Raw genomic sequence first — 27,768 nt, 5'->3', positions numbered from 1 at the left:
TAGCGAAAACTGTAGAGTTTTTAGGAAAACATGTCAAATTAATCGAACAGCATGATCATTTTTTGATTTTTAATATAAAAATGATAAAAATTTATTATTTTACCGAGTATGACCCGAGTCTGGTTCATGTAGTTCTTATCGGGTACGAGTATGATTTCTTTGGTGAGTCCGATTAAACCCGAGTCTGGACCCAATACCATACCCAAAAACTAAAGCGAGGTCTGGTTCCACCAGAGTCAGAACCAAACCCGTTGACACCCTACTCGGCCCTGCATGCACTAGTGAAAAATTGAAGAGAGGATCGTGTAAAACGCTGGGTGAGATAAGGGTGGGTTTTGTGGTTGGAAACGTTGGGTGAGGGCGTTTTACAGGATCCGCTCTTAGTTGTAGTGCTTTTATAATACGTGGGTGGTTAAAATGATGTGACAAGTATTGTATTTTTCTTTATCACTGCACTGCCCTCCAACGTGGATCCGGCAAAATGGACACGAAGGTGAGTTGGAACATCCCTGAGACATATGTTCTGGGTTAGGAGTAGCCGCCTGAGTGGGAGCCGCATCCCGTAGGCAAACACGATGCTCATTTTTGACGTTATATGGACCATTCATTTTGAAAAGCAACGGTCCAGATTCACTCTCTTCTACATTCTCTAGTTTTCGACATAGAAAGCTGACGCAGCTACCAGTTTATATCATTGGGATTCGAACTTGCAACGTCCTAACAAGGGTAACGTGCACTAACTGCTCCTGCCAGACAAGCGGAGCCCCCGTTGGTCTCTCTTCTACAGTGCAGCGAAGCAGAACTCATGCAAGCACTCCGCACCCTGTCCATCCCTTCCGGTAGCCGTCGTCCTCACCGTAACATCCCTCTCTCCGCTCGTCTGCGAAAATCCCGTTTGGGGATCTCGCAGAATCGCGCTTTGCGAATTCCGGTCCGGCGCGAGGAATCGATCTTCAGTCAGAGAGGCAGGGGATCAAAGAGCATTTTTATCCCCCTTAGGTCCCTCGCTTCCTCATCTTCAGCCGCATCTCCTGAGTTTTTTATGTCAGCAAGTTCCCCGGTACGAGCTCCGAAATCGATGATTCTTGGTCATTCCTCTGTATCTAATGTCTTTCCCTACCTCTTCTTCGCCATTATTCTTCCCCGACTCTTGCAGACGATGGAAACGGCGAGTCCCGAACGCTTCCGATCGGAATTCATGGAAGTGTTGCGCTTCAGGCGTTCTGAAGAAGGCTAGATTCCCAAAACTTCTAACGGATCCTATTTTTTTTTTTTTCATTTTTTGTCCCTCAATTTTTATCCTGATTTTCGTTCATGAATTTCCTGCTAATCCGAGATCTTAATCGCGAAATTTTCTTCTTTTTTTTTGCTTTTTTAGTTCCTCTTTGTGTGGAGCGCACGTCTCCCGTGACTGATCCGAATTACCAGGGGAGTCATTTGGGACCTCGCGAGGTCGGGAACTCTTTTTATCTAGAAATTGTTGTAATCTGTTGCAGATTTCCAATTTCTTCTTTTTTTCACCTTTTTCTCTTAAGAAGTCGAAAATGAATGCAGGCGATGGAGTCTTGCCCTAGGAAGGACGTAGGAGATCCAAAGGAAGCTTTTGAGGAGGAAAACTTTTACTTGTTTACCGAGGTAATTTCTTATTTCCCTAATTTAGATGCTGTTCTGTGGCGGATTGAGTAATGGACAGGCTGGTTTATCGTCGTGAAGAAATTTGGATGAATTTCATAATCAAGATGGTAGCTTTAGTGATTACGAAGTCTGGGCGGGTTTCCTAGTGAACTCTGTTAAAGTATATATATATGTCATCTCTCTCTCCCTCTTAGCCCTAACTTTCAGCATCTCTTCTCCACCTCCCTCTTCTCCATTACACCAAGGCGCAACTTCCTTCAGCCACAACTGCAGCATCCACCGTTGGTTCCAGCCACTGCACCAGCTCTTCCTTGGTGACCAGCATATCCTCCAGCTACACCAAGGCGCAACTTCCTTCAGCCACAGCCCCCACACCAAAGGGCAGCATCTCCTTGGCTCCAACCGGCGCCACAACAAGCCATCTCCTCGACCACCGGTATATATATATATATATATAAAAGTAAAACTCATTAGGGGTATTTTGGTTATTTCACTTTATGTAATTAGGTGTCCTTGTTAAGGACACATTAGGGTTTTATTTTTTTTATTTATTCATTTTTATCAAGGGCATTATAGTCCTTATAATGCCCTTGAAATAGAGCTATTGGGAGCACTTCTGATGGGTCTAGTTGCTTTCTTTTGTGTATAAATAAGAGTGAACCCCTTTTTTTATGTGAAGCTTATTCTCAAGCATTCTTTCAGTAAAGTCCTTATATTTTTTTATGTTGTCTTTCTTGCCCGTAAGTAGCAATGTGTTTTGATTGTATCTTGACCTATAAGTGATCTTCATTTGTGTATGTTATATTTGCCTATAAGAGGCACGTGTTAGTGTTCATTATATTTCATATCTGAGCTTTGGTGCTCTTAGGTTGTAACTTGTACGTGAAAATTAAGAGGAGGATCGTGAGATTGGTGGAGCATTGGTTCGTTGGTTTGTTGCTTCGAAAAGCATGCTATCATACTTTTCATCACATTCTTGCAATCTTTTTCTTTTCTTTTCTCTCTATCTTTTCTCTTCTCCTACTATTTCTTTTCTTGATACGATGGCCAAAAAAGTAGTTATGGTTGTTTTTGTCAAATTTGATGAGAAAAAATATAAAATGTGGGCCATCGCTATGAAAATAATTTTAGTTGGCAAAGATTTGTGGGACTATGTTGATGGCTTCATATCGGAACCTCAACCTATTTTTACAAAATCTATTTGTGGGGAAGATAGAGTTACTAAAAAGCATAGTCATAGATATCGCCGATATTTTGAAAATATTGCGATATTAACTCGATATAATGGCAAAATAATATTAAAGGTAAAATATCATGATATTTTCAAAATATCATGAATTTATATATATCACAATAATATCGAGATAATATCAAATATATATTTTTTTATATTTTAAATATGTTTTCCTTCTTTCTTTTACATTTTTACTTTTTTATTTTTATTTTTTATGTATTTTTTTATAAACATGACATTTTCTTATTTTTTTCTAAACATGATATTTTCTTACTTTTTTTTGTTACTTTTTATATATTTTAGGCCCCTATATTTTCCAAAATTTATCACCAAACCTATATTATCACGAGAAATTGTTTGCCGAGATATAGTCAATACCGATATTTGTGACTATGCTAAAGATGAACCTCTCAAAGACAAATAGAGAGAAAAGGCTATTTTAGACTACAAAAAGACTATTAAAGCATGAGATATTGCAAAAATATATTAGAATTTGAGAGGGCGGATGAAGCATGGGTTTATATCAAACTACACCCAATATGATGATTCCTATAAATAGGAATTGTAAGATAAGATTCACAATTGCAAGCAAGGAAAAAGAAGTGTTAGAGAGTGCTATGATACTTTCAAAAGACTTTGGGACCAAATGGCTAAAATAGAGCCTATTTGGGATACCCTTGATGAAGCTCGCCGTAGAAAAAATCAAATCCTTAGTGAGCAATTTTTTTAATTTATGATAGGGCTTAGGCCCGAATTTAAACATGTTTGAGTTTCTATCATCCACCGGAACAAAAATCAAGTAGAGCTTCCTCCTTTACATGAGATTTTAGCCTAAGTTTGCATTGAAAGAAACAAAGCTAAAATCCATGAACGAATCTAGGGAGTCCAAGGATAATGTATTGGCGGTTTCTAAACCAAGTACCTGTAACGACCCCAACTCATACCCCTTGAAAATGCGATTTTTTTTTTTAACAAATGCGAAAATATTCCCAGACATCTGGGGCCTTTACAGTTTCACTCCCAATTGGATAATCACACACACCACAATAGAGTTTACACTTATCATCCATACCAAACCATTATTCATTTATTTGAAAGAAAAAATGTTTAAGCAATAATTGTAAGAGACATATCAGAGTTATTTAAATGACATAAAAGTAAATAATGAAAAATTGAGCCACACTGTCCCTCTGTGAACCGTCCATCAAGAATGTGACACTCGTAACTCTTCCAGAAACCAGTCGTTTCACTGATCACCTGCGACTGCAAAAACCATAGAAGTAGGGTGTCATAACCGAAATCCTGAGCACAGGTACTTCTAATGAAATAAGTAAGCATAACGAATACAAATAAGATTTTATGCAATCATTTAGTGGAAAGCAGTTATGACAACTTCATAATTTCAATTAAGCATTCATGCAACATAGAATAATTTCTAAGCATGAAGAATCATTAAGCAATAGCATGGATCACAATTTAAATAAGCAGGACATTTAGCATGCATTATAAATTAAACCTCATGTATTCACCATCAACGATTAAGGAAACATGTAAAATATGCATGTTCTAATGCTTAGCAGGAATATGCATGATTTATGTGCAATGCATGAACATTTCATTATCTTTCATTAAAGTTTTCCTTTCCATATGCATGCCCTATTAAATGCATACAATTTAAGTTTCTCTTTTTAATTACCGTTGCCCGCAGATACAACAAACGTTCCCGAGGTCAAGTTAGGTTCTCAGGGTAGCTTAACACACAATTTGTATTTTATTACTGGGTTCCAAACTTAACCCTCGACCGATATCATGAAACAACACCATCTATCAGAACATTAGAAAACAACATCTAATGTCGGGGATACCTGGAACATCAGCATCCACAAGTGCCAATTTTCATGGTATACCAAAACAACACCTGTGTCTACACACCACCCCCAGGCAAAGTGACAGACTCTCCCTAAAACCGTGGCCAAGAGAAGAACCTCAATATCGGGTTCAGGGGCAACAACAACGCACACAAAGTTTTGTATCCTCATGATTTCTCCAAAACCGCAATATCCAAGATTCTCACATTAAAGAAGGGACATCAAGGAAACATAAATTACACAATTCTTTACTTTCTTTTTATCTTGTTATTAATTCATCTTTTTTTCATTTGCAAATCAACATGCAAAATTAATAACATAAGTTTGCAAATCAACATACAACCATAAGCTCGCAAATCAGCATGCGCAACTCTTCACGGTCTACCACCCATGGCAACAATAGAACAACACAATTAAAACCATAATATAAATGTGATTTTTGCGATGCATTTAAACAATTAAAGAAAGAGCAACCAAAGCTCAAGGCTCTCCAGACCTGTGATGATTCATTTAGACCATCGATGCATCATACGCAAAAACCATAACTTGAAATCATGCTTCCAAATGCATATTTATATATGTCAATTTAATCATGTGCATGATATGTCACATTCATATGCATGTGTTCACCATTCATGTGCATATGCCTTTACAAAATCATTCCACATACATGCATTCACTCATGAATCATCTCAATTGGGACAAGTGAACAACTCATGCATTTATGTACATGCGAAACACACATCAATGCATGTATGCACATGCATTTGAAACAAACTTCATATAGTATGATGCTTAAGCACGTCACATCAAGTCAAAGCATATAAATAATTCCAAATCTTGACATGTCTCGAGAACCAAAATACATGCACACCACACATTCTGGAAAGTTATATGCACATTCAGAAATGCAAACATGTATCATGTGTATGCCACAAAAATATTCATAAGCATGTCTTTGTTCAATTCGGATACATACTCAAGTCAAATGCATACTTTTATTCATGAACCAGTTCCAATTAAAATATGTGAACACGCACGTCATGAGGTACGTGCCAAAATACATCAATTCCATGTATGCAATATCATTCTTTCTTTGATTCACCTCTAGCAAAACATGCATACAAGTATATAAGCATGCAAGTGCAATAACAATAAACTTTCATGATCCGTGTTTTCAATACATGCACATGTCCATACATTCACATGCGTAAAAAGAAAAACTAAATCTTTAACACATGTAAACCAGGGGATAACATGAACACTTTTCATATGAGAATCTGTATATAGCCATATGCAGTTTGTTGAGTCAATGAACTTGAAAACAATTTTGCAAACGTCCCAACACAAGGTGACATGCACTAATTCCTATGCAGTTTGGTTTCACCGAAAAAGGGGGATCAGGCAGATCCCTGACGGCCATACAACCATATAGAGGGGATTTGAACTTGCAACCTCTGAGCACAAGGAAACGCGCACTGGCTGCTCCTACCAAACAAGCTGAGGTTAGGGCAGACCCCTACCAGACAACAATAACATTGGGATTTGAACTTGCAACGTCCTAACACAAGGTGACGTGCACTAATTCCTCCTGCCAGACAAGCGGAGCCCTGGTTGGTTTCCTCGACAAGGGGGGGGATCAGGCAGGGGGGCCCTGCCTGTTGGCCGGAACAGAAGGGGAAAAGGGTAGCAGGGGCCTCCGATCCCCCCCCCCCCCGACGGCCACAGGAGGGGTGGCAAGGGTGGCAGGGGTGCTGGCGGCCACCTGCCGACCCTAGGCAAGCCCCTCCCCCCCCCCCCCAAAAAAAAAAAAATCGAAAAGGAGGAGGGCACGCCAGGGGCCTCCTGCCGACCTCCCGGCGAACACAAAGGGGAGAGAGACGCAGCATAAGAGGGGGGGGGGGGGCGTCGGCTCCCTGCCGGCCTCCCGGCATCCTCGCGAGCATCAGGAGGAGAGAAGAGAGGAACAAAGGCTCACCTGGAGGACCGACGTCGGCGGCCGGCGTTGATGGCTGTCGCACGCTGGGAGGGGAAGGCGATAAGGGAGAGGGAAGAGGAAGAGGCTGACGCTGTTGGGAGGTCGTCGGTGGTCCCGCGGTTGCGCACGAGCACGAGAGGGAGACAGATGAACAGGGAGGCCAAGAGAGTGGAGAGAACGAGAGAGATGAGAGGGAGAGGGAGAGGGAAGAGAGAGGTACCGAGGGAGGAAGAGGGTGACCCACTCCTCTCCTTCCGAAAAGGAAGGAGGGGATAAACTTTCCCCCGGCGGCTCCGCGCCCCTCCCCTTTGCCAGACTCGTGTTAGGGTTCCTTCAGAACCCTAACCACGGGTTTTTCTTCTTTATCGCTACACGAGTTGCGGCCCAGGTCCGAAACCCACGACTCGGGTTCCAACCATGTGTTGGATCTGGGTCTTGCTTGAAATGCGGATCCACAGGTTGGATCCAACTGTGGATCCCTGCACTACCTTATATTTTTATATATTTTTTTTTATAATGACATTATCCACTTTATGGGTCCTGGATCCGAGATTTGGATCCCAAGCCCAAATCAAACCATTTACGAAAACATGTCAAATTAGTAAATAATAACAAAAAATTTGCAGTTATTACAGTACCAATACTCGTTTCTATAAGCCTCCTCACTTCTACAAGAATAATTCTTGGAGGCCAAGGAGCAATGATAGGAGGTATGATAAGAGAAATGATGCAAAATGAAAAATTACTTTTCATAACTGTGGAGAATCAGGGCACATCAAACCTTATTGCCTTGAATTAAAAAATGATGAGAAAAAAGTAGCTACCCTAGAAGCTCTTCAAGAAAACAAGGAAGCCTCTAACTCCGGTTACCAAGGCATGTCTTTGTCTCAACTTGCGGAAGCTCTACAACTGCTCCTTAAAAGCTCATTCTCCTTAACTGGTGTCGCAATATCCTCTTTCTCATCTCTTGATAAGATTTCTTGGCTCCTAGATTCCGGTGCCTTATTTCATATGACCCCCTAATAGTACTATGCTCTCCGATTGTGTTTTTGATTCAAGTAGATCTAATGTAATGCCCCAAGATTTGAAAACCCAAAAAATGAGAAAAATTTAAAACTTTTCTTTTCAAAGTATCAACGAAACCTTTCTTAACTTTTTGTCAAGACTTCAGGCAGGTTACAAAATGATCAATCACAATAATACTAAATTTAATGCCGTTAACATTTACCAAAATGATTCCATTCTATAGAGTAATTTATAAAATCTGGAGTAACGGTAATGTTTTCTAGAACAACTAGTAAAGTTTATCCAAAAACTCAGTTTTGGGAAAAGAACAACCCCAACAAAAATACAATAACAAAACATACTTGCATAGAAATAGGTATACATGAAATAACAGTCTTTTTATGTAAATAAGCAATTGTCAGTGCAGATAAATAACAGTTCAATATCATATGCAATAGTCTTACCCATGCATGATCATTCAATTTATGCATAACTTACCAGTGCAAGTGAAACAATCATCGTAGGCATGAATAACTTATAATTCTTTTCATTTACATTTTCTTTCTTAGATGGTTCATGCCATGCTTCACTACATGCATGATATACTTTTATTTCTCTTTCATTATTCTTTGTGGGTATAATACAGATATACGGATTAGAGGCTTGACTTAGGGGTATATTCAATTAACTTGTATTTTATTACCCTGGCCTTGCACATCCTTTTCGGTCTCAGGGTGAGGGACGATATAGTCGAAAGAGAAACCCAACACCCGCAACTTGATATATCAGAATTTACTTTCAGCTGAAGCCTTATTCACTACCACCCCGCGGCCTCGGTGGTAGCTATCATCTATTTTCGTGGCTGGGGAAGCAACCTTCTGTGCTTAACAATATTCCACGGAGCCTTATATATCGCTTACTCTCTCATTGTAAGCTACAAGAGAATTATTATACATATTCTTTATCATTTGATTAACTCTCTTGACATACATGTTTTAAACAATTATTAATCTTTTACCGCTTCAATAGCCTCTATTGGCATAAACACGGATGCTTTCAATTGACCTTATCAAAAGGTTCTTAGCCACCTATTTGGGGCACTATCATATCAATCCAGTTAATCGTGCACAAGGTTAGGAGCTACTCATCTGAACTCGAGCCATAACAATTTCATAACATGCTTTTCATAATACACATTATGCAATACATACATATGTAATGAAGTAAGCAGAATTACAAATAACAAAGTATAGAGCACTTACCAGTCCAATAATGGACAAATATAAAGAGAATAGACAAGCACTTAAAGTGCACATACAAATCCACAAAGGGACAGTACCAAAAGGCTAACAAAAATAAGTATTATTGAAAAAGTGAGAGAAAGGAATGATATATGTAAAGGGGGAACACCCCTATTCATATACAAAAGGGAGAGAGAGGGACCCTTGGGAGCTCCCCACTCTAAGAGTTGTTGGGGAGCTCCCAATGGTCATATTTATGACCGTTGGGGCCCCAACAACTCCTAGAAGTGAGGCCCCAAAGCTCAAAAAGAATAAAAAATAAAAAAAAAGGAAAAAAAAGAAAAAATTGTTTCTAATAAACAACTATTAATACATATAAAAAGACTAAAATGCCCCTATTGGGCAATACATTGGAAATACAAATTTATACATATACATATATATTTTTAACACCCCCTAAAATTTTACGGAGAAAGAACCAAAAGTTTGCTAAGGAGAAAGAGAAAACGATGAGCAGAAAGAGCTTTGGTGAAGAAGTTGGCCAACTGATACTCCAAGGTGACATATGGCAATGTAATGGTTCTTCTTAGATATTCATCATGAACATAATGACAATCCATCTCAACATGCTTGTTGTGCTCATGGAAGGTGTGATTGCTTGCAATATAAATTACACTTTTATTGTCACAGCACATCTTCGATGGTGTTGAGACGATGATACCCATATCACGGAAAAGACTTTTAAGCCACACAATCTCCATTGTTGTTGTAGCCATTGCACAATATTCGACTTCAGTTGAGGATAGAGATACTTGTTGTTTCTTGCACCTCCAAGAAATCAATGAATCTCCTAAAAAAATACAAAAACCAATAGTTGAGATTCTATCATTTGGATTATCTCCCCAGTCAGCGTCAATATAAGCAGTTAAATCAAAAGATGAGAAAAAGGATAAGAAAAGCCATTTCAAAATGGTGTTTTTAATGTATCGCACAATCCTCGTTACTGCTGCCATGTGCACTGTGGTAGGGGCATGCTGAAACTGGCTGGCCGCATGAACATGAGCAATATCAGGTCGGGTGATGGAGAGGTAAGTGAGAGATCAAATTAATTGACAATATGGAGTATGATCTTCAAGCAATACACCATCTTCGAGTCTTAATTTAGCATTTATGACTTCTGGGGTCTCCACCTTCTTTTCATCTGAAACTCCTGACTTAGCACATATGTCAGCAGTTAATTGTAATGGAATTGATTGAATCCAATAAACATGTAAAAACACACTTTCAATCAAGTAGAATACTTGATTGAATCATCAAACCACCCACATAAGGGTCTAACAAATTTGTTATTTTATATAGTCACTTAAAAATGAATTGAAAATACAAGGCCTCAGAGGGCCTATTTATAATACAAATGGACCACTAGGGAGCAGCCCCAATATGGCTATTGGGCTGCTCCCAACAATCATATTTATGACCGTTGGATGCAGGTCCAACAGCTATATTGGAGCTGCCCCAAAAACACAAAAATAAAAAAAATACAAAATAAAATAAAAGTAAAAAATAAAATAAAAGTAAAAAATAAAATAAAAGTAAAAGATTGTCAGCCTCTAATGGGTTGGCGTCTAAGTCACACGGACTCGGCTAAAAGGTCGATGCACCCGCGTTGACACGCCCCGACACGGGTGTGGACACGGGTGCGGCTTCAGACAAGGGGCGGACACGGTCAACGCACTGGGGTCGAGTTCGTCCATATTTTGGACTCGGTCAACTTTGATCGAGTCTATTTTTGTCCATTTCTGAAAATTAATTTGGACTCGGGTTAGGTCCTGATCCGGACCTGACCTGACCTGACCCGACCCGGATCTAAGACAGTATCGGGGTCGGGGCCCGACCCTTAAGAGGCTACGCAGGAGGAGGGGAATACCCCCCCCCCCCCCAAATTCTTTTTAAAGAAGTCGAGGGTTAGGGTCCTCTCCCATCCGAGCTTCGGCAGGCCGTCGGCGACCCTCTGCCACCGCCTCTCGACCCTCCCTTTTCTCTCCTATTTCCCTGCCACCCGACGCCGGCAACCCCCGACGCTCCTTTCTCCCTCCCGCTCGTCGTATTTCGGCAGCCGATGCCAACACCCCCAGTGCGCCATCTCCCAACGCCGACGACACCCCTTTTTCCGCCCACCTCTCAGGTAATATCTCTCTCTCCGTCTCGTTGTCTTCTTCTTCTTTTCCCTGTTTGCGCAGAGGAGGGGCCGAGTCCCTCCCCGCCTCCCTGATCCTTTTGTACGCAGGGGAGGGGCTGAGCCCTCCCCTTTGCGTCTCTTCCCCCTCCCCTCTTCGCCCTCTCCTTTATTGTCGGTTGTCAGGGCCTGTCGGCCCTTCTTATTGCAGGACAGGCAGGGGCTCACCCCCCCCCCCTTTCCTGCACCCTTTGCTCGCAGAGGAGGGCCTCGGCCCCTCCCTGTGCCTCTTATTCCGCAGAGGAGGGGCTCGACCCCTCCTCGTGTTAGTTTGCTCTGACAAGCGAGGCGGGGCCCGACCTGTCAACCGAGCCCCTCTTTCCCCCACCTTCTTCTGTGCCAGAAGGCAGGGCCTGCCGGTCCTCCCGTTCGAGCTGGCAGGGGCGAAGCCCCTGCTGCCTTGAACCTATTGGGCAAGGGGCTTCGCCTCCCCTTGCTGCTCGTTTGCCCAACATGGCAGGGGCGATGCCCCTGCCACACGTGGATCTTCGGCAGGGGCGATGCCCTCTGCCGATTGGGGTTTTTCAGCAGGAGCGATGCCCTTGCCCCTGAGCACCCTTAGGTAGGCAGGGGCCTCACCCCTGCCTCTTCTCCCTGTCACAGGCCTGCCTCCCTGCATCTTATTCGGTAGGGGCTTCACCCCTGCCGCTCAGTTTTTCCAGCATTGGCAGGAGCGACGCCCCTGCTAGGCGCTCTCTCTCCTGCAGCGCAGGCAGGCGCAAAGGGTCCCTGCCCCTTCCTACTTTTTTGATTTTTCCTTTTTGTATACTAATGTATTGCAGTTTTTTAGCAGGGGGCGGAGACCCCTGCCTCGCAGTTTTTTGGCAGGGGGCGGAGCCCCCTGCTTTTGTTATTGTCTGTCAGGCACAGTGAGAGGGGTGAAGCTCCTGTTACTATTTTTTTGAAGTGTTTATTAACTTTATTTACATATTTTGGTGCGTACTGTATACGATTTTGTGTTCAGTTTTCAGTTTCACTTTTCTTTTCAATTTTCAGATATGATGGCGAGTTCTAGTGGCAGTGTCAATACAGTTGGTTCAAGTTCTAACTCTGAATTAGAAGTTTCTCAACCACTTTGGAGGCTTGTGACAAAAAGGATAAAAGCTAGTGGTGGTGGTGGGAATGTGCAATTTCTTTGTAATCTATGTAAGATTGCTTTCACGGGTTCTTATACGCATGTGAAAGCACATATTTTGCATATTCATGGTCTAGGAATTAAGCCATATTCTAGGGTTGACAAAGACTTGTTAAAGCAATTAAAGAAAGAACAAGAGGAAGCTGAAAAGAAGAAAATTGCAGAGATGAGAAGCGATTCGATTAATCTGCCTTTTGCTATTGCTAATGATGAACAAGAAGAGCTTTTGAAGAAAAGAAAGATGGAAGGCAATAAAACAATACAAGGGTCATTTAAAAACAGGGCAAGAGAAAAAATTGATAAAAAGATTGGTCGATTCTTTTACTCAAGCTCAATTCCTTTTAATGTAGCTAGAAGTCCATACTGGAAATATATGATTACATCTTTGGCTAATTGTAATTTGAGTGGTTATGTGCCTCCTAGTTCAGAAAAACTAAGAGCAATCATTCTTGTAGAGGAAAAAAATAGAATTGAAGACTTGTTAGAGACCAAAAAATTTGCATGGAAATGACATGAAGTGTCTATTGTTTCTGATGGGTGGACTGATATACAAAGGCGACCACTGATAAACTTCATTGCTTACTCACTTAATGGGCCAATCTTTTTGAAGTCTGTTGATGCATCTGGGGAGTATAAAGATGCTGAATATTTAAAGAGGTTATTTATCGAAGTGATAAAAAAGTGGGTAAAGAAAGTGCGGTACAAATCATTACTGACAACGCTCCAGTTTGCAGTCGTGCAAGAATGAATTTGGCAAGTGAAGATACATACAACAAACAACAACAACTACGCCTTCATCCCAAAACAATTGGGGTCAGCGATATGAACCAAAAAAGAAATTCATTTTGGGTCTTCCACATGAATCCTTTTCCTCCAATCATTTCTATCCAATGTCATGTCCTCGGTGAGGTTCAAAGCATTCATATCCTTTCCTATCATCTCCATCCAAGTCTTCCTAGGCCTACCCCGACCTCTTTTAACTAATATATTTTCCCATTTCTCCAACCTTCTAACTGGAGCATCATTAGGCCTTCGCCGAATATGTCCAAACCACCGTAAACGATTCTCTCGCATCTTATTTTCAATGGGTGCAACACCTACCTTCTTACGTATCCTTTCCTATCATCTCCATCCAAGTGAAGATACATATTCACATATTTTTTGGACTCTTTGTGTAGCACACAGTTTAAATTTGACACTTAAGAATATATGCAATCCATCAAAAGATGATGCACATGCACGTGAAATGTGTTTATGGATTGAAGAAATAGAGCATGATCGAAATATTAGAAATTTTGTTGTAAACCATCATCATGCCCTTTCTATATTTAATAGGCATTCTGATCTCAAGCTACTGAAAGTTGCTGAAACTCATTTTGCTTCTCTCATTGTTATGATGAAAAGAATTAAGCAACTAAAGAATGCATTGATGATGATGGTGGCTGATCAAGTTTGAGATTTTTATCGTACTGAAGATGATGTTAAGGCTCAAGCTATAAAAAAATGCATCTGTGATGATTTTTGGTGGGATAAAATTACATATTTTGTTAAATTTACAGAGCCTATTTGGGAAATGTTGGGAGAAGTTGACAGAGATGTATCCATGCTTCATCGAATTTATGAAATGTGGGACGATATGATTGAAAAAGTTCAAAGTATCATTTTCAAACATGAGAAGAAAGATGTTGCACTTGATGATTCAAAATTTTACAATCATGTACATTCAGTTTTAGTGAGTAGATGGGATAAAAGCAATACATCTTTGCTGAGACATCTTTTGACTAAGATTGGAGAGTCTATTATGCCCACCAATCTCTTTTGTGATAATCAGAGTGCCATACAAATTGCCTTCAACCCCATTCATCACAGCCGTACCAAACATATAAAGATTGATCAACACTTCGTTCGACAAAAGATCGAAGATAGAGAAGTTGCACCAACCTATATTCTCACGACTGATCAAGTGGCAAATTTGTTTACTAAGGGCCTTACTAGCATCCATTTTTGGTTTTTGAAGAACAAGTTGTCCATGATACAAAACCATGCACAACTTGAGGGAGACTATTGAGACTGGACTGTACAAGTATATACGGGTCCAGATCTGGACCCGTATCTCTATTAATATTGGGTCTGGATTGTATCGGGTCTGGACTGAAGAGTCACAAACCCGACCCGATCTGGATGTTATAAACTTAAGTCAAGGAATAGGGCACGTATTGTTGAAGATTGGTGTGCAACTGCTGCAACCTCCTCTCTCCTCCCCTTTCAGCAACATCAACGAAGCCGATCAGGAAGTTAACAGGTACGTGCGTGATATCTAACAGATTCATCTTGTTGGCAAGTTAGCATCTTAGAGAAGTTTGGATCATCTTTCTGTTGAGTTATGATCTGATCTATGATATCCGTTCGAATAGCCATGTTGGCTATTCCCATCTTGCTGGAATTGGAACCGATAGGTTTCCATGCAATGAGATCTTCAAGAAGCTTTCACTCATGGCATAAGATAAGCTTCTTGCCTTTCTGCTCAAGGCATCTGCGACAACATTAACTTTTCTTGGGTGGTAAGAGATAGTAAAATCGTAATCTTTGAGAAGCTCTAACCACCTTCTTTGTCTTATATTTAACTCCTTCTAGGAGAAAATATACTTGAGGCTCTTGTGGTCAGAGAATACCTCGAATTGCTCTCCGTACAGATAGTGTCACCATATCTTGAGAGCGAATACTGCTGCTAACTCTAGATCATGAGTGAGGTAATTACGCGCGTGCACCTTCAACTGGTGAGGAGCGTATGTGATCACTTTCCCATGTTGCATTAGAACACAACCTAAACCCGTTCATGAAGCATCACCATATACAACAAATCCTCCTTGGCCCAAGGGAAGTGTAAATACAGGGACTGAGGTAAGCCTCTTCTTTAACTCCTAGAAACTTTCTTCGTATTGTTGTGTCCATACGAACTTGATTCCCTTACGAAGCAATTTTGTCATAGGAGTTGCTATCTTGGAGAAATCCTTAATGAACCTTCGGTAATAACCGACAAGTCCTAGGAAGCTGCAAATGTCCGTAATATTCTTAGGATGTTTCCAATTCAAAACTACTTCTACCTATCAGGATATCCAAAATCTATTTACAAAAACCAAATTCAAAAATTAAATTAAGAGATTCAATTATTAATGAGATAATTACCTTGGCGGGGTCCACAGATACTCCATCTTTCGAGATCACGTGTCCTAAAAACATGACCTGCTCTAACCAAAACTCATACTTAGAGAATTTTACATATAACTTATGCTTTGTAAGTGTCTCCAAAATGATCCGTAGATGGTTTTTATGATCTTCCTTGCTTTTTGAATAAATCAGGATGTCATAAATAAAAACAATCACAAAAAGATCTAGGAAGGGTCAAAATATCCTGTTCATAAGATCTATAAATGCTGTAGGTGCATTGGTAAGCCAAAAAAGCATCACCAAAAACTCATAATGGTCGTAACGTGTTCTAAACATTGATTTCTGCACATTGGATTTTGAAATCCTCAATTAATGGTAGCTAAATCTGAGGTCTATCTTGGAGATGACCTTTGTATCTTAAAGTTGATCAAATAAGTCATCTATATGTGGAAGAGGGTACTTATTTTTTATAGTCACCTGATTCAGCATACGATAATTGATGCATAACCATATTGATTCATCCTTTTTAGCAAAGATCACAGGGGCTCCTCATGATGATACGCTAGGTCGAATAAATCCTTTATCAATGAGTTCTTACAGTTATTTTTTCAACTCTTCTAGCTCTGTGGGTGCCATCCGATATGGAACTTTAGAGATTGGGGTCGTACCAGACACCAACTCTATCGAGAAATCAATTTCTCGCACAAGGGTAGTCCCAAAAGATCATCAGGAAATACATCCGTGAATTCTCGTATAACGTCCAAGTCCTCCATAGGGGTCGTGCTGGGTTCCACCACGGAAACGCTGACCAAAAAGGCCTCACACTCCTTCTCAACACATCGTTGAGCCTTCAATGCATAGATCATCTTTCCTTTCTTTACAGATTTACCAGCTTTGTATTTGAGGACAAGCTGATTGAGATAGAATAAAACAGATCTGTCCCTTATGACAATCCACACAAGCATAGTGCTCGTATAGCCAATCCATTCCCAGAATAACACCATACCAAATCATGTCTAACACAACCAGGTTGGCAGATAGGTTCTGCCCCCATAACGATAACTTTTATTTTGGGCAAATAGTTTCGGGCGATAGTTTTATCACTCGACGGTATGACAATCTCTAATACATATCCCAATGCAACAAGTATTATTATCTATCATGCTAGCAAAATGCATAGATACAAAAGAGTTTGTGGCACTAGTATCAAATAACACCTTAGCCTCAAAGTTCACAATAGGGATGACACCTTATATCACATCAACATCCTTTGTCAGTTCCTCTAGGGTAGTCGCGTAGATGCATCCCGTAGCTCGCTTTTGTCCTTGCAGTTGTTGCCGCTGCTGGGGCTGTTGTTGGCCTCTTGGTGCCACATTTTTCCCGTTTTGTGCCATCATCTTGGCAAAGTCCTTGATAAAGTGTCCCATCCCTCCACAGTGTAGGCATGCGCCGATGTCAAAGTAGCACTAGCCCTTGTGGTGCCTCTTACACTTCGGTCAAGCATTGTTTTATGGCTATTGTCGAAAGTTGCCACCTTGCTGAAATCGTGCCCTTTTGGCTGGCGGTCCTCTGTTCTGCCATGCAGCAAGGTTTTGAGGCCTCTTCTTGTTGCCTCCAGTCTTAGTTGTTGAGACTTTCTGGAAGAATTCCGGTCTGCCTTTAACAACGTGGCCATTTCGACAACCTGATTTAGGTTCCGAGGTCTACTACGGAGAACTCTCGACCTCAATCCATCATAAAGTCCGTGCACATACTTTCAGGCATGTTCCTCATCCATGATGTAGGTATGCAGATAATATTTCTCTAGGTGTCTGAACCTAGTGATGTACTCCGCAATGGTACGACTGTCTTGCTTGAGTTCCAGAAACTCTTGCTTCTTCTGGTCCTTTACATGTTGGGAAAAATAGGTGTCGAGAAACACCTCCAAAAATTGGGCCCACGTCAGGGCCTCTGTTCTGGTGTGTAATGAATCTCACGAACCGTCTACCACTAGCTTTTTGCATCCTCTTTCAGTTGGTACATGTCAAGCACCCGTAGTACCTGAAATATCTCCCTGATTTCCCGAATCCACTCATCTGCTGCATCGGGGTTCTTTTTCCCCGAGAAGGATGGGGGATGCAAAGCCATAAAGCGCTTGAAGCTGACTTCATGATTGTCGTTCTGGTTACTTTCCTGGTTCCTTTGTCTATTACCGTTACCATTACCATTGCCATTACCCCCATTATTATCGACGTTCTGACAAGTCTCGGTTAGAGTACCGAGAGCTTTTAGTAGAAAGGCTCTCTGCGCAGTCCAACCCTGGGGTTATCGTCTAACCATCTAGTACAATAGCGAATTCATAAGTTCACATAAATACCTATGATGTCTTTATCTCAACATCTAAGCTCATACTTTCAAACTTACAGTAATAAACATCACAATTTCAATCAATTAAACAAGTGAAAATTACTTACAGAGCAATGTCGATCTGCTGAGTGTGTCACGAACCAGTATTTTTTTCGCTCTGATACCAATGTTGTAACGCTCCAAGATTTGAAAACCCCAAAAATGCAAAAAATTTAAAACTTTTCTTTTTGAAGTATTAGTGGAAACTTTCTTAACTTTTTGTCAAAACCTCGAGCGAGTTACAAAACAATCAATCACAACAATACTGAATTTAAGGCAGTTAACATTTACCAAAATTATTTCATTCCATAGACAGTAATTTACAAAATCTGGAATAACAGTAATGTTTTTCAAAACAACTAGTAAAGTTTGTCCAAAAACTCAGTTCCTGGGAAAAGAAAATGATTGGCTCTATGACGCCGCCTTAGCTTCCCGCAACCGCTCCATCTCAGCTACTCATTTCCTAAAATGGTTTTAGTAGGGGGTCAGAACAACCCTTAATAGGAATACAATAACAGAACATACTTGCATAAAAATAGGTATACATGAAATAACAGTCTTTTCATATAAATAAGCAATTATTAGTGTAGATAAATAACAATTCAATACTATATGCAATAGTTTTAATTATGCATGATTATTCAATTTATGCATGACTTACCAATGCAAGCGAAGCAATCATCGCAGGCATGAATAACTTGTAATTTTTTTCATTTACATTTTCTTTCTTAGATGGTGCATGCCATGCTTCACTATATGCACGATGCACTTTTGTTTCTTTTTCATAACTCTCTATGGGGTATGACACAGATATACGAATTAAAGGCTTGACCTAGGGGTATATTTAATTAACTTGTATTTTATTACCTTGGTTTTGCACATCCTCTCCAGTTTAGGGGTGAGGATGATACAGTCGAGAGAGAAACCCCAACCACCCGCAACCTGATATATCAAAATTTAATTTCAGTTGAAGCCTTATTCACTATCACCCTGCGGCCTCGGTGGTAGCTATCCCCCATCTCCATGGCACGGAAGCAACCTTCCGTGCTTAACAATATCCCATAGAGCCTTATATACTGCTTAGTTTCTCATTGTATGCTACAAGAGAATTATTATACGCATTCTTTATCATTTGATTAACTCTCTTGACATACATGCTTTAAACAATAATTAATCTTTTACAACTTTAATAGCCTCTACTGGCATAAGCACGTATGCTTTCAATTAACCTTATCATAAGGTTCTTGGCCACCCATTTGGGGCACTATCACATATCGGCCCAGTTGACTGTGCACAAGGTCTGGAGCCACTCATCCAAGCTTGAGCCATAACAATTTCATAACATGCTTTTCATAATAGACATTATGCAATATATACATATATCATTCAATATCATTTTATCATTCATAAGCATAAGCAAAATGCTGACATGTATCATAAATTCTGAAATACACTCGTAGGTGCATGTCCGTAAAAATTCAAAATACGTGAATATGCTCGTAAAGCTTGAACATATTTGTGTCTTTATTGAAAACATATTTGAAATATTCACATATGGATAGTTTCAAAACTTTTTGCATACATACACATTTTTGCTCAAAAAATCCAATGGTTTCGTAAATATATACTTTTCTCAAAAAATGTGCAACACGAACACTTTCTGAAACCATATATATGTATATATTTTTAACTACATAAATATGCAAAAATCCACGTATTTCAAGAAACCTAAAACTATGCATATATGTAGTTATCGTAACCTACTTTGTAGTGCATGAAGAGAGAGAGAGAGAGTGTGAAGAAAAATGAGAGGTGGAGTGGGTGCCAGCTGGGCATGCTGATGGTGGTGCCTGAAGGGAAGGTGGCCACTCTGATGAGAGAGAGAAAAAAAAGTTGGAGGAGATAAGTGAGTAAGAGTGAAGGGTAAGGGGGGTATTTATAGGGGAGAGAGGGAGTGGGTAGGTGAGCAAAAAGGAGAGTAGGTAGGAGGCTTGATGGGAGGGCTTTAATGGGGATGTGAGGGGTAGAGATGATGGGTATTTGGGTTTGGATTTGGTGAGACCCACTTGGATCTCATTAAATCCAAATCCAATCTCTAATATTATATATATATATATATATTTAATTAAAGTCATTTGGGTCTTATGTGGATCCAAAATCTTATTATATACATTTATTTTTGTAGGATCCATTTGAGTCTTCCAAATGAATCCAAAAATCTTATTATATCCATTTATTTTTGTAGGATTTATTTGGGTCTTCCAAATGGATCAAAAAATCTTACTTCTTAATGGGATCCAATTGGGTATCCAAGTGGATCCAATATCTTATTTTTTTACTATCTATTTGGGTCTCCAAATGGATCCAAAACTCACTTTTTACTTAGTGGGATCTATTTGGGTCTCCAAATAGATTTGAAGCTCACTTTGCTTAGTGGGATCCAATTGGGTCACCAAATGGATCCAAAACACTTTCTACATTAGAGGGGATCCATTTGGGTCTCAAATGGATCCAAATATCTTCTATGTCTGGTTTAAACCCCGATATGGGTCTAAACCCTACCCAAACCCATTTGGGTTGATCTGAATCATATGAAGATCCAAATACCTTGTAAAAACCTCATAAATTCTCCGATTAAACATCTAATAACTTGAATAAATGCTGAACTATTATCGATAATGAATTTGCTGATTTAATCGACCGATAATTTGTCAGAAAAATGGTATTTAACTAAATAACTCACAAAAATTCCTCTTATTCATTTTGAAACTTTCGAGAAATTTGCGGATTTTACATCTAATGTTTTTACCGCGGATGGATCCTCTCTTGAAATTAAAAGAATTGAAATTTTTTTAAATTCTTCAAAATTTTCTATTTCAAAATTCATAATTTGTTCCAAAACTTAACTTAAATCTTCTTTCAGTTTCCCAATTAATAGACCATGGTTGTAAGGTCTCCTTATCATTCCCAAAGATTATTTTTGCTTCAATGTACAAAATTGAATACTTTTTTATGGCATTAAAGACTAGGTCATCCTAGCTTTTCTAAATTATCTAATATATCTTATTTGAGAAAATTTTGTAATGAAAAAATCTAATGTACTGACTGTATTTTTGAGAAAATGAAAGACATTTCTTATCAAGCGAGAATTTTTGTTATCTTCAAACCACTTGAATCAATATATTCGGATGTTTGGGGTGTTGCTCCAGTTGCCTCTAAGGGATGATTTACTTATTATGTGATATGTGTGGATGAGTATTCTCTTTTCACTTGAATTTTCTTTCTTAGCCACAAATATGAAGTTTTTCAAACTTTCAAAACTTTTCACAACCTTGTTAAAAATCTACATAAAACCAATATTTCTATTTTTCGGTCTGATATGTCAAAGGATTTTAAAAATTATTTAGAGAATTGTGACATTTTACATCAAAGATCTTGTGCAAACATGCCCCAACAAAATGGTTTGGCCAAAGGGAAACACAGGGATATAGTGAAAACCACTAGAACCTTGCTTATATCTAAACATGTTGCAAAATACTTTTAGGTTGAAGCTGCGCTTATTTCACTTTATCTCATAAACTGACTTTCTTCAACCAAACTTCAAAATATTTTTCTCTATGAGAAACTTTATAAAACTACCCCTGACTTTTGGATGTAAATGTTTTGTCCTTATAAATAAAAATGACAAACTTTCACCAAGAGCCATTCTTTGTGTTTTTCTTGGTTATGGGGAAACCCAAAAAAGATTTAGATGTGATTTTAAATATGATAAACTCTATATATCAAAGAATGTTTACCTTTATAGAGCAAGAAAGTTTATTTGATTTAAATGTGCCTATTAAAGAAAATAATGAATATTCTTTTCTTGAATTACTTTCTAAATGTAATAATGATATATTAAACCATAATGATGTTGTTAACGAGGAACCTCAATCCAACATCCAGTATGGTAAGTCTAATAACATTGATGGTGGACCTCTAGTTATCCAATATAGAAGAATAACTAGTGATAGACATCCAAATGCCTTAGAACAATATCTAGCATAGAATCAAGCACTCTTAGAAAATCCATCAGAATACATAGGCTTCCAGATAGTTTTTTATCTTATGAAAACTTAGCTGCTTAATATAGAACTTGTGTAGCCAAGATATTTTATTACTTTGAACCCTCAGTCAAGCCAAAAATTGTCCAGAATGGATGAGTGCTATAAATAATGAAATACAAGCCTTAGAAAAATAATAAACCTGGGATATAAGAAGTCTTCCTCATGAAAAATAATAGGTTGTAGATGAGCATTTAAAATTAAAACAAAGAGTGATGAAACTTTAGAGAGACATAGCCATGGGTTACTCTTAGGAATATGCTATAGATTATGATGAAACTTTTGCCTCAGTAGCTAGGATGACTTCAGTTAGAACTCTTATAACTATAGTTGTCATTAGATGTTAGCATATTTATCAAATGGATGTCAAGAATGCCTTCCTTAATGGTGAATTGAAGGAAAAAGTTTATATGGACCCACCACCTGAATATGAGGTTCTTGTTGGAAAGGTGCTTCACTTAAGGAAAGTCTTTTATGGTTTGAAACAGATGCCTAAAGCCTGATATGTTAAACTAGGTTTTACTTCCTATTATTACTAACACTGCTATGTTTATTAAGAAATATGATGCAAGTATTGTTATCATCCTCCTCTATGTTGACGACATGATCATCACTAGAAGAGAAACAAAAAGTTGATTTTCTTAAGAATGTTTTAAAACAAAGCTTTAAAATGTTTGATTTAGGCTTTCTTAGATATTTTTTAGGGATTGAGGTTGCATATTCCGCTCGTGGCTATTTTCTAACTCAATCCATGTTTGCTTCTGACATCATAAGCAAGTCTAGAATTATAAATGAGAAAATAATTGACACTCCTAAAGTGATAAATGCAAAAATGAAGATAGATGATGGCACACATCTGGATTATCTTACTCCTTATCGCCAAATGATTGGGGCCCTCACATACTTGACCATTACCAGACCTGATATCTCATATGCAGTCCATCCTGCCAGTCAGTTCCAACATTCTCCTACCACTATGCACACGAGTGTTGTTATGTGTATCATTAGATACAAAATTTTGTTTCTAAGGGGATTATTTTGTCTTCCTCGTTCCCACTTGAATTAATTGCTTATACTGACTTTGATTGGGGAGGAGATCCTAATAATAGATGCTCAACTACTAGTTTCTGTATGTTTATAGGTAACTCATTGGTGTCTCGAAAATACAAAAAGTAGCAGAAAGTATCGTTGTCATCAACTAAAGCTAAGTATCGTTTCATAGCCACTACAACATTTGAAATTGTGTGGTTGAGAAGATTATTGGACGACATGGGGGTGCATATGCAATCACTCTCAAGGTTATGCTATGTCAATAAAAGTGCCATCTACATAGCTGGCAATCACATATTTCATGAGCGTACCAAATATATTGAAATGAATTTTCACTTTGTTTATGAAGAATACCTAAAAAAGACCATCATTCTACCTTATGTAACATCGAAATTGCAGTTGGCTGACTTCTTTACAAAAGCTCTTCTCCCCAGTTTCATTTTTTGCTTGACAAACTTTCGGTGATTATAGAGAAAGTTTGAGCGAGAGTGTTAAAGTATATATATATAAGTAAAACCCATTAAGGGTATTTTGGTCATTTCACTTTATGTAATTAGATGTGTTCATTAAGGGCACATTAGGGTTTTATTCTTTTTTGTATTTATTCATTTTTATCAAGGGCATTATAGTCCTTATAATGCCCTTGAAATAGAGCTATTGGTAGAGCTCCCAACGACTATATTTTTAGCTGTTGGGAGCACTCTCGATGGCTCTAGTTGCTTTCTTTTGTGTGTAAATAGGGTGAACCCCCTTTTGTATGTGAAGCTTGTTCTCAAGCATTCTCTCAATAAAATCCTTATATTTTCTATGTTGTCTCTCTTGCCCATAAGTAGCATTGTTTAGATTGTATCTTGACCTATAAGTGGTCTTCATTTGTATGTTGTACTTGCCCATAAGAGGCACTTGTTTGTGTTCATCATATTTCATTACAAATTCGTGCTTTAGATTTTTTTTCTCCTATTCGATCTTGATTGGATTATTGACATTTCAGTTTCAAATTCTGCTATTTGGATCGATTTATTGCTTCTTGAGTGAAAATTCTTCGCATAGGTTGAAATTTACATGCACAATTGGGTTTAATTTTGTTGAGAACAAGAATTCTGGCATAGATATAGCTGCATGTGAGGTGAATTTTACACCCTACCATCCCTGTAGACCTGGCTTTCCTCATATTTACATATAGTGTTCTTGACTGCTATGATCCATCTCTTGAACTGATTGTGCTGCATTCGTTTGCAAGAAAATGTGAATTAGTCACACAGTTTGTTATAGGCTCATGTTCATGATTGAAACGAATTTGGTAGTTAGGCAGGTGAACAAGGGAAGATGCCAGTGCTGGTTGTAAAACTGAGAGAGAAGAAGGTGGAGAAAATGCCTGCTATTGTAATTCTTCATAGCTCTTACAAAACCAAGGAGTGGGTGCAGCCATTGCTTGAGGTAAATGTTGGTTCCCTGTGTGTTGGTGATTCATTAAAATGTTATAGTGGCATCACCATGTGTGACAGGTGTGATTCCCATTCATAGGCTTATGCTTCACGGGGTTATGTTGCTGTTGCTGTTGATTCGCGCTATCATGGTGAACGGGCTAAAACTCTAACCTTTTATCAAGATGTATAATATCTTTTTTTATCCCCTATGTTTTATTTGGATACACACACATATTCTTAACCAAGAGCTGATTTTCTGTATCTTGAGTCAATTCATTTTCTATATCATGCAGGCTCTTATATCTGCGTGGAAAAATGGTGATACCATGCCTTTCTTATTTGACACGGTATGTGAATTGTCTTCGTAAAGTTCTCTCTATCTCTCTTTTGGTCACAAATTCCACCATCAAAATAGAAATGCATGGTAATCTTATTATTCACTACAAGTAGTATATCAAACTTCAAGTGTAATCTGGTGGATTGTAGGTTGGTAAGGCCAGAATCATGTGGGGAGTAATACCCATGTTTTGCATCCATACCTATGTCACAGGGACTCGGTATAGAGGCCGCCGCACCCTCGTCAACGCGATGCGGGTGCGGCACCCAGTGCGGTCAACCCGCACCCATGGTTATTTTTATCCAAAATGGACTCGGTTAACTTTAACCAAGTCCATTTTGGTCCATTGAAAAAGGGAGGGGCTCGAGAATGGATAGGGGTACCTCGAGCCCCCCCCCCCCCCGCCTATTAAAAAACAGGGGTTTCCTTGAGCCCCCCGCACCCAAGTTATATATATATATATGTATATATTAAATTTTTTTATATATGTATATTAAAATATATATACCCTCCCACACCCTCGCACTCAACTTTTTTTAAAGTGCCTCATCACCGCACCCGCACCTATGTGACATAGATCCGTACAGTTATAGTTTGGTCCAACATCAGAACCCTGGCAACTTCTTGTAGGCTTTTGGGTGCCTTTTAAGCTCATTGATGTTACAGTTTTGTGCTCATCTGTTTAGAGCATAGTTACCGAAAGCTTCTTGCTATATGGTGAAACTCGTTTCCTTAGAAGCTCACTTCCCTGAAATGAAGGGAAGCTTTGGGAAACTCGCTTCCAAAATATGGGAAACTCGATTTCCTTTAGTTGGAGCCCGCTTCCTCTTCATTTCCCAAATTGATTCCCTTTCGCTTCCTTAAAGTTTTTCACTCGCTTTTTGTCACTTCCCACTCACTTCCTACATTTTTCATATTAGAAAATTATAATTTTTTATAACAATCTTGCATGTTGGTTTTATATTGTTTTATATTTGTGTTCACATCATTTCTTATTTGCTTCTACCCATGCATCATATTGCTTTCTGTCTCCTTTTCATTTTTTTATGCTCTTACATAATCATTTCATAACCGTATCCCACTTCCCGCTTCATGCTACTTTTTCACACTCGCGTCCCCACTTCCGCTTCATGCATTGCTTCTCATATCCATTTCATTTCCTGGTAACTATGGTTTAGAGTATCCAGAAAAAGATGACATTTCAACATGGTTCCAACATTAGATTTTGCTTAAACTAGGTTTGTCTCTGCCGGCATCAAAACCTTGCTTCCTTGCCCTTTTACAAGGTAGGAGTGTTTGTAGCTTTCTTTGTCTTTTAAGATTATAATTTGCATCAGTCACAAGGAAACAAACGTCACAAACAGCAAAATAGGCACAGGCTGTGCCCTTACCTCATGTTGCTCCCATCTCATGAAAGTGCTGCTACTTTCTGAAGATATTAAAGCTGCATGATACCCACTTAAGTGTATGAAGAGCATAGTTACCATCTTCATGGTCTATGGTCTGGATCACCAAGTGCCTAGAGGCCCTCATTTGGGGAGTAGGATAGTTTGATTTCTAGAATCTTGGTACAATGAGTCATGGGTTGCAGGCTGCTATTTAAGACAGAATATTGGCGAGGGTCTACCATTAAGAGTTTGGGATGCGAATATGGAAAATGGATTGTTGATGTTTCTAGAGTGACATGGTGGGAGGCTGGTACCTTTTTAAAGCATCAGACATGTGATATCTGCTCAGAATTTTTCCTTGTTTTGATCTGCGAATTTCTTCTAAATGACAGGCCTATGTGTTTTTTACTGTTACTCCATGTTGTCAAATGAAGCTGCTTTTGCAGTTAAAATTTAGTATGAATTAATTTAAGGCAGTTTAAGTTGCTTTGTAGTTTGTACACAAGGCTACAATTTTTGCATTAACTGTTTTTAGTTTAAAGCATGGTCACAGATATCAGCGATATTTTCAAAATATCATGATATTACTGCAAAGGAAAGTGGTCCATGGGACATACCCATAAAACCAGCAAACAATATTAAAGGTAAAATATCCTTATATTTTGAAAATGTCACCAAATGAATTATATTGAGATATTCTCATGACAATACCGCAATATTATCAATTATTTTTTACTTATTTATTTTCTACATCTTAAATATGTTTTTCTTCTTTCTTTTACATTTTTTACTTATTTCTTTTATTACATATGCATTTTATTGTCTAAGTTACTTATATTATTTTTATATTTCATTTTTTTTAAGTCATACAATTTTCTCGAACTTTATCAACCTAACCTACAATATCATGAGAAATTGTCTCACCGTGATATAGCTGAGACCAATATTTGTGACTATGGTTTAAGGCTCTGTGTGAAAAGAAATCGTCAATCATATCTGGGTTGGGTTTGGATCTGAGATCCAGACCCAACTCAAATTCATTATGTCACATGTTCATTAATGGCTTACTTGTATTTTAGTCTATTGTGTAGAGGGTATTTTAGTACCCTAATATTTGTATTACAAATACTTAAAGAAAAGCCTAATACGAGATCCCTATTGAGGGTTTTTCAGCAACATACGTTCTCCCCTTCATTCTCTCTCTATTCTTGTGGCTGAACCTCAGAACCTTCAATCTCTAACATGGTATTAGAGCAGCAGATCCAACATTGAAGTCCGTGATCTTCTTGGTTCATCAAAATTCGATTTCTCATCCTCTTCTAAGGTATCTTTCTATTCCATTTCAAATCCCCTTCCTATTGTAACACCCCAAAAACTTAACCCAGAAACACCGAGATTTTTTTTTCCATACAGCGGAATCATTTTATAACTCATGGTTAAGTGAATGGAGTGATACAGGTAAAAAGATCTTCAAACAATCCACACATCCTTTATTCCACTTTAGTTCATGAAACTTTACAAAAGTACATGATGGCATATCAGTTACAAGTTGGCCAGGGAACCAGTAGATCAAACAGA

At 38.8% G+C, this 27,768-nt stretch overlaps 1 protein-coding gene across 1 annotated transcript in view; it reads left to right on the top strand.

Moving 5' to 3' along the window:
- The first annotated feature begins 725 nt into the window (after nt 1–725).
- Nucleotides 726–27,768, top strand: part of LOC149828795 (uncharacterized) — an 87,293-nt gene continuing 60,250 nt past the window's right edge. The window contains exons 1-7 of the mRNA XM_090016978.1: nt 726–1,060; nt 1,157–1,232; nt 1,379–1,452; nt 1,555–1,635; nt 24,347–24,475; nt 24,563–24,649; nt 24,759–24,812. Of these exons, the coding sequence (XP_089873104.1) occupies nt 806–1,060; nt 1,157–1,232; nt 1,379–1,452; nt 1,555–1,635; nt 24,347–24,475; nt 24,563–24,649; nt 24,759–24,812 (756 nt within the window). The 5' untranslated portion in view covers nt 726–805. The remainder of the gene's footprint in view (nt 1,061–1,156; nt 1,233–1,378; nt 1,453–1,554; nt 1,636–24,346; nt 24,476–24,562; nt 24,650–24,758; nt 24,813–27,768) is intronic.

Source organism: Nuphar pumila, chromosome 9 (genome assembly GCF_984573655.1).
Source record: "Nuphar pumila chromosome 9, dmNupPumi1.hap1.1, whole genome shotgun sequence".
NCBI classification, from domain to species: Eukaryota; Viridiplantae; Streptophyta; class Magnoliopsida; order Nymphaeales; family Nymphaeaceae; genus Nuphar; species Nuphar pumila.
The sequence above is the reverse complement of the archived record's forward strand: the minus strand, read 5'-3'. Positions and strand labels throughout refer to the sequence as shown.